We start from the raw sequence: 7,045 nt of genomic DNA on the forward strand, positions 1-7,045 counted from the left end.
AAAATTTGCACTAATCTGAAAGAGAATCTATTGTGCTCAATTTCACATCCCCAAACAAAGAAGGATCAATAACAAGTATTATACAAAACAGCATCCAAGAGAAATGGATGCAAAAGACAATACAACTCAACCACACGTCTTCTTAGAAAGAAAGAGAAGCATGGCATAAAACTCTGTTTGCCACACGCCGCACTTTGAAGTGTCTGTATCCATCATTTGCATTCAAAAGGAATAGCTCCCACAAAACTCAGACCACCGACGATCAGGCGGACTTTCACGGACTGCCAATGAGATGTTAATGCTTTCACCAGCTGCCAGTGATGTTGGCTACTACATATACAAATTCTGAACGTAGAAGTTGAGCTGCTGATTAACTTTGGCCGGCATTAGAAAAAAACTGATAAGAAATAGGAAGGTAAGGCGGATAAAACATGATTGAAAAGGGAGGAAAATACTGAACCACCACATAAAGGCCGACAATCGACGGACAAAATGTGAAGAGGGTAAAAAACTTATAGATGAGATCACTTCTGTATTTTTATTTTAATGTTAAACACTTCACATGTTCCCCCACCGTTGAAAAAGTAATCCATTACACAACCGATCAGGAGATGAAAATTTGAAGAAGGAATTTGTTAAATAACCAAAAGTAACGTTCCTTTTTAAAAAATTTCAAGTTGCAGAAATTTTAGGTCCCATTACAGGACAGAGAAAAGGTCGCAGAAAACAAAAGTGGCAAAGTGCCAAGATCAAAGGGCTCTCAGATAGTGGAAAATAGGATCGACAAGATTGTGCCTCGTCCAATCATTTTCCATAGTTTATGTGGACGGCCCCACATGATCATTACCTCACCCGACTCATTGGAGCGTGGTGGCCAACATAAATAGTACACCCATGATCTTAAACCAGGACCTCTCTCCTCACATGTTGTGGAGAAGACAAACTGTTGAAGATCCAAAAGATGCACTTTATGCACGGCTAAATCAGTGAGCCCATGACTTCAACGGCTGAGAGAGAGGACGATGCATATGCCAAATTATACTGGTAAGAAAAAGTTTATGCTGCCAAGTAAAAAGACAAGAAACATATAATTGATCAACAGACGATTGGCAGGAAGTGCAAAACAAAGATTCAGAGACCACCTTACGGGCCAGGGCATGGAAGCCTTCACTAAAACCAACAGCGTCACCAAGGGCTATTACAGAACTTTGTGGGATCTATTACAGAACTTTGTGGGATACCCACCTCGCTGCTGATGTCAGGAGAATAAAATGGGTAATTTTAACAGTTCCAAAGACAAGCAATTTTACACATTGAAACTTATATCCATAATAGTTGAAGCCTTATTTGCCTCCCGAAACATTTCTACACTACCAGCAGAATGAAAGGAGAAGATGGGGTACAACAGCAGATCCATATGGCTAAACCAACTCAGGCTATAATTGGCTCTCTATCATGAAATGATAATATTAATTAATCTGTGAGCCTTATGAACTAATTTTATTGAAACAAAACCATATAGACTTAGATGCATTTGCTTGCATACAGACGACCAAAATAATCTCACACCAGAGTATCGTTCAGACATACTCAACTAACGAAAGCTGGAATTGATCAAGCAAGATTCAATAAAATGAGTTGACTGCAACAACAAAAATGGCTGCTCTGAATAATTCGAGGCACCACAATTTACAATTACAGATTCATGTTCGCAAAGTAGCCAGTAGGAAGAGAAAAAAAAAGGAGATGTTTCTGAGAAAGAAAATAAATGCAAACAATGTGATGCCTGCAACAAAGAGAATACGTGCGAACAATGCCACAGTAGTCGACCACGGTTCCTCCAATGAAGAATGTATTAGCCTCCACCAACAACTCTTGGATCAATGTGACTCCACAAGTATGTATAATGACTTCCCGTTCAACCTCTCACGACCCTGTACACATATAGCATCCCATTATACGCAAATTATCCAACATATTTGGCATCAAAACTTATTCATTAGAAACACACAATACCGTTACAGAAAAAATAAACTTAATTTACTCGAAGATATAAGGCTTAACATTATCCCAAACTTGCACAGTAACAGACACAGATACTGCAACAAAAAGTCACTGCCAACCATAAGAAGCTCAGAACATTAAACAAGGAATATTCCTTGCAAAGAAGATCTCAACAAACAAATGCAAATCAACTCTTTCAAACGAGTACTATGTTCATTTGTTGAACATAATCATCAAGAAGTCTTCAAAATATATCCAAAAATTCCCAGTTCAGTGTTTAGCTTCCTCAGGAAGAACCACCAAAGTTTCCTAAACTGGCATAGAAGAGGTAGATACCAAAGTCAACATGATCAGCCAGAGTCCAAAAACAATTTTATGATACTCAAATTAAGGTCAGAACCTCTACAACAAGAAAACATCAGCAATGGAGATCACTTAATGAACATGAGGACCCGTCAAAACACACCAAGTGACCAAACTGACATAACCAAAGATTAAGAAATGCAACCAGAGATATAATCCTATTTTTGGACATCTAACAAAGGAAAACAGCAAAGCTACTAAAAGTGCAACCATTCAGATCAAGCATATCATGTACGCATGCAGAATACATATGATTTACACAAACAAATGAATATTTATGCACATGATGGTCTAAATAAAACTGGAACATAACCAGTTAAGAACAGAACAAATACCTTTAGCTCTGGTAACTCAATTACACAAGCACATTCCAACACCTGTGCACCGACTCGTTCTGCAACAAGAATGGTCCTCAATAGACGGTTAGAATGAAATAAAATGCAAGACCTACTAAGACATCCAAATGTAAGAGCAAAGCAAAACAATAACTAATCACTGAATCCAGAGTCCAGTGTCAGAATAACATGTAGAAATCATGAATGTCTTGCAAATAAAACAACTATTGAAGTACAGATTTACATCAGTTAAATCAATGTTCATGCCTTCCAATGTCACTAAAACAAGCCAAGGAGAAACAGAAAGAAAGCCGATTAGTCGATAAAAGAAAATATCTCAGAAAAACCAATTGCGACCAAACACTACCCAGTTTACAGAAAGAGAAAAAGAAAAAACAATTTGTAATCATTTCAGAAATTCAAGACAAGGACGGTATAACATTGAACAATAATTTACAGCTGGATTGGCGACAAAAAGAAGCGCTGGAAAAAAAAAAACACAAACTTAGAGTGGACATTTTTACTATTTTAAGATTAGATAAACGTCCACTCAACCAGTGAAGACAGCTCAACCAACAAGAAAGCTTCTAAGCTGATCATTGATAAAAGCGAAGGCCTCCTCAAACAAGTTAGATGCATTTGATATTCAAAAACAATAAGAAATTACAGAAAATTGTGTAATCATCAAATCACAGGATAATGAAAATCAGCCACACAAATTAACCACATAATCGAACATCGATTGCTATGAAAAAAATAAAATGCATTATCAACTATGTTTAGCCTCGATTTGAAGTTGCCCGATGCAAAGCTCAAAAGTGATGCTGGTTTTCAAGAGGTGGAGACAAAACACACCGAGAAGCTTTATAGCTGCGCATAGAGTGCCTCCTGTTGCAATTAAATCATCTACGACCAATGCAGTCTCACCAGGTTCAACTGCCCCAACATGCATTTCAAGACAATCTGTACCATATTCTAGGACATATTCTTCAGAAATAACTTCACCTGAGGCAAAAAGGAATGAAGTCGGATAAATTAATTCACACAGCCAAATGTTCATCGACGGGTGCATGACCAATAGAGGTCAAACAACGACCAATGCATGCTCGTTAAGCAGGTGATCAGAAAGTAGACGTACTTGCAAAGGAGAAAACTATGAAAAACAAAACTCAAAATTGGAACTGCAATAAAATTGCTTGAACTTGAATAGAGAGGAAATTTACTAAATCAATCACTATGAGCAACAGAAATACCAAAATAATGAGGGAAATCCAAAGAAAAAAAAAAGTATACAAGCTAATGTCTAGAAAAACTAATATGGAATATGCACTGATTGCGACTCGCAGTGAAGTTAAGCACACAAGACTTGACACACTCAAACTTACTAAACCATGATAGAAAGCCAGAAAATAAGCATGAAAATTAAAACTAACCATCTCCTCCATGTATATTAGTTTGAGATGGCATACCAGGCAATTTTCTTGGTTTTCTTAGTGGAACAAACTTCGCACCAATCTCCAGAGCAATCGGTGGTCCAAATATAAATCCTCTAGCCTCAATCCCTGTCCATTCATCAATTATTTCATAACAGAACAAGGAAAAACGGGAAACAAGAGACAGAATCAGTAAACAACTTCTTGAACACCGACCAAAACAAATCGGCACAAACAATAGAGAACCTAAACAAAGCAGAGGAGCAAAAAAAAGTCATGGACAGACATACTTCAGATTATAAGAAGACACCGCAAAAGGTAGTTTACCAAAGTTAATTATCTACCATTTTCACAATTTCTTAAAGTCCACTAATTCTCCTGAGAGAAACCATCCAAAACAAAAGTCTTATATTCTCTGACGGGGTGGAGCACAACGAGATCAAAGACAAGATCATGGGACCACTTAGAAGGACAATGGCTGCATAGAAAGAATCATCATCTTGTGTCAGACACATGCGAACAAAAATTTGGCAGACGCTTTTTCAATCTATACCGATTTCTATACTCCCATTATCTGCAATTTCGATGCACGTAAGACCGCATTTAGAACCGATCTGTTTCCTCCTTTGTGCATCAGCACATGCTCCAGGCTTATCAAATACCAATATTCCTAATCCTATCTTCAAACAAAGAAAAATAGAAAAGGATACTATGCGGGTGTGCGGGTGAGAACAATCTCAAACATTTTTAGGAGATGGGTAGAGATCGAAATGAGGAAGACCAACAGCGGCAGAGCACATGTGGGAATCGGCGAACGGAACCAGGTAAGCAGAATCCAAAACCAAGCCTGCCTTTCTACCATAAGAGCTGGCAGACTCGCATGGTGAGGGATCCAATTCCAGGCCACCCATTTAGTTCTCGAATCGGTTCTCTCTCCGCCCTGCTCTCTGTGAAACACGGACATACACGCCCTGGAATCAGCTTCCTTTCCGCGGTGCTCTCCGTGAAGAAATAAACACACGCAGACACTCACACAAACACAGGCACGCGCGCGGGCAGACACATACGAGGGAAGAAAAGGATCCATGCAATGAAGCTTTGAAGAACACAAAAATAACCAAAAGAAAAGGAAGAGAATAAGAGAAGTATAGAGAAGAGAGAGAGAGAGAGAGAGAGAGAGAGACTATGCAAGAAAGAGTATAAGGGATGAATCTTGTACAAGGAAGAAAAACTAAATGTATCGATGTGCAATGCGAAAAGAGTGGCCTCCGGAACAGAGAGAGAGAGAGAGAGAGAGACCAGCGACGACGGAGATGTTCTTGTCTTTGTAACGCTCGACGAAGAGATCGATGGTGTCCTTGAATGCCTTCGGTTGCAACAGCAAAGTAGTAATATCCTGAAACATTATGCCTATCTCCAGCGTCGCCACCGATAAGAAAAAAAACAAAAAACAGAAAAAAAAAAAAAAAAAAAAAAGCGAATCAGTCAACAAGAACACCGCCCATCACAAAGAAGCTCATGCAGACTAAAGTCTACCAAGGTATGAAGCTAAAGAAAGGAAAGGGAGGAGAGGCTAACCCGGCTTCGGGAAATTGGGAACGACACGGATGGCGGATGAGATGGCTTGGAGTCTGGGGTCGTCCACTACCTTCTCCTCCGGCTTCTTCTCATTGTTCACCTCCTGCTTGGCTTCCGTCATCATCTTCCAGTGACCAAACAACACCAACAAGTTTGTCGAGTCTTGGTCGTCTCCTCACAGATGAGGGAGAGGGCCTATGCAGCTGTCTTTCAGCTCAGCTAGTAGGAGAAAATGTCCAGAGGCGAACAAAGACGCAGGAAGAGAAGGAAAGACAGAGGGGGGTCGCTCTCTGCACGAGGCCAAAGAGCAAATCTTCTCGAGAAGTAAAAGGATCGGCCGCTTGGTTAAACGCGAGGGCGGAAGAGAAACTGAAAGAGAGAGAGGGAGAAAGTGATGCTCGAAAAATTAAAATTTTCCTCCCTACTTCCTTAAAAATCGTATCGCTTTTTCCTTCCTTCTTCCTCCCTTCTCATTCCCTCTCTCCCCCTCTCCACTGTCCACGTTTCTCTGTTTTTTCCTCCTTTTCGTTGGCTCTCGGCGTTGCGCTGGGAGGACGATCCTTCCCTGGAAAACATTTCCCCATTTTTTATTTTTCACGTCGATCGTAAAACTCCCATTTCAGACAACAAAATGAGAAAAGAAAATTACGAAATTCTCTCAAGAAAATAGGACAAAATCACGCATTTACGAGAGATAACGGCTACCTTTGAGAGGGATGGCCCTAGTGGGTCCTACAGGACGACGGGGTGGGCCCCGGGCCTCAGGACGAGCGAGCTGCCACGGTGGACTGCCCGTCCGACGTGGAGTGTCGCTGCCAACCGCATGTTGCCAGCTGTCAAGTAAGGGGGAGGATCTACTCACTCCGTACACCAGCACGAGCGCGTATCTCTGGGCTGCGGATACATGGGGACCACCTGGACGGGAGGCACGAGAGAGATACGGGGCTTGGATTCGACGGCCCCAAATGACCGCCCTACCCCCCGCCAGACCTTCCCGGGTCGCGCTTCGACCCGATACTTCATCCTGGCTCAAAATCCAGTGACCTCGGATCCAAAATGCCATTCGATATCGATACAGATTCAGATTCAGACTTACCATCGTGAAATCCATTGCCTACGAACCCATGGCAGTAATGGTTCCGACTTTCGAATTTGAACATCACAAGATCCGACGGATCCAATATCAGGTCCCTCCCTTCCCTGGCGTTGCCACCGGAAAAGTTAGAAGGAGAATACCCGCATCGATATTGTTTTTTTTTTTTTTTTTTCATCCTTTTGGCGAATTATAAAATATAATAAAAGAGCTGCGTAATAAAGTCTGTGTCTGAGATA

At 40.9% G+C, this 7,045-nt stretch overlaps 1 protein-coding gene across 1 annotated transcript; it reads right to left on the bottom strand.

Annotated features, from left to right (window-relative positions):
* Positions 1-1,610: 1,610 nt before the first annotated feature.
* On the bottom strand, positions 1,611-6,277 carry LOC116253685 (adenine phosphoribosyltransferase 4-like). Its single transcript, XM_031628622.2, has 6 exons — positions 5,714-6,277; positions 5,435-5,545; positions 4,172-4,264; positions 3,558-3,707; positions 2,703-2,761; positions 1,611-1,934 (listed from the first exon to the last, which is right to left on the bottom strand). Exons 1-6 carry the CDS (start codon positions 5,835-5,837, stop codon positions 1,881-1,883), a joined length of 591 nt encoding a protein of 196 aa, XP_031484482.1. The 5' UTR covers positions 5,838-6,277; the 3' UTR covers positions 1,611-1,880.
* Between the last annotated feature and the right edge of the window lie 768 nt (positions 6,278-7,045).

This window comes from Nymphaea colorata, chromosome 4 (assembly GCF_008831285.2).
Source record: "Nymphaea colorata isolate Beijing-Zhang1983 chromosome 4, ASM883128v2, whole genome shotgun sequence".
NCBI classification, from domain to species: Eukaryota; Viridiplantae; Streptophyta; class Magnoliopsida; order Nymphaeales; family Nymphaeaceae; genus Nymphaea; species Nymphaea colorata.

Bases quoted from the DNA above. Each gene is read 5' to 3' on its own strand.
- LOC116253685 (XM_031628622.2), bottom strand. From the start codon at position 5,837: ATGATGACGGAAGCCAAGCAGGAGGTGAACAATGAGAAGAAGCCGGAG. The intron at 5,546-5,713 runs GTTAGCCTCTCC...CGCTGGAGATAG, and splicing joins TCCCAATTTCCCGAAGCCGG to GCATAATGTTTCAGGATATT. The intron at 2,762-3,557 runs GTGTGTTTTGTC...TTCTTGTTGCAG, and splicing joins CGCAGCTATAAAGCTTCTCG to AACGAGTCGGTGCACAGGTG.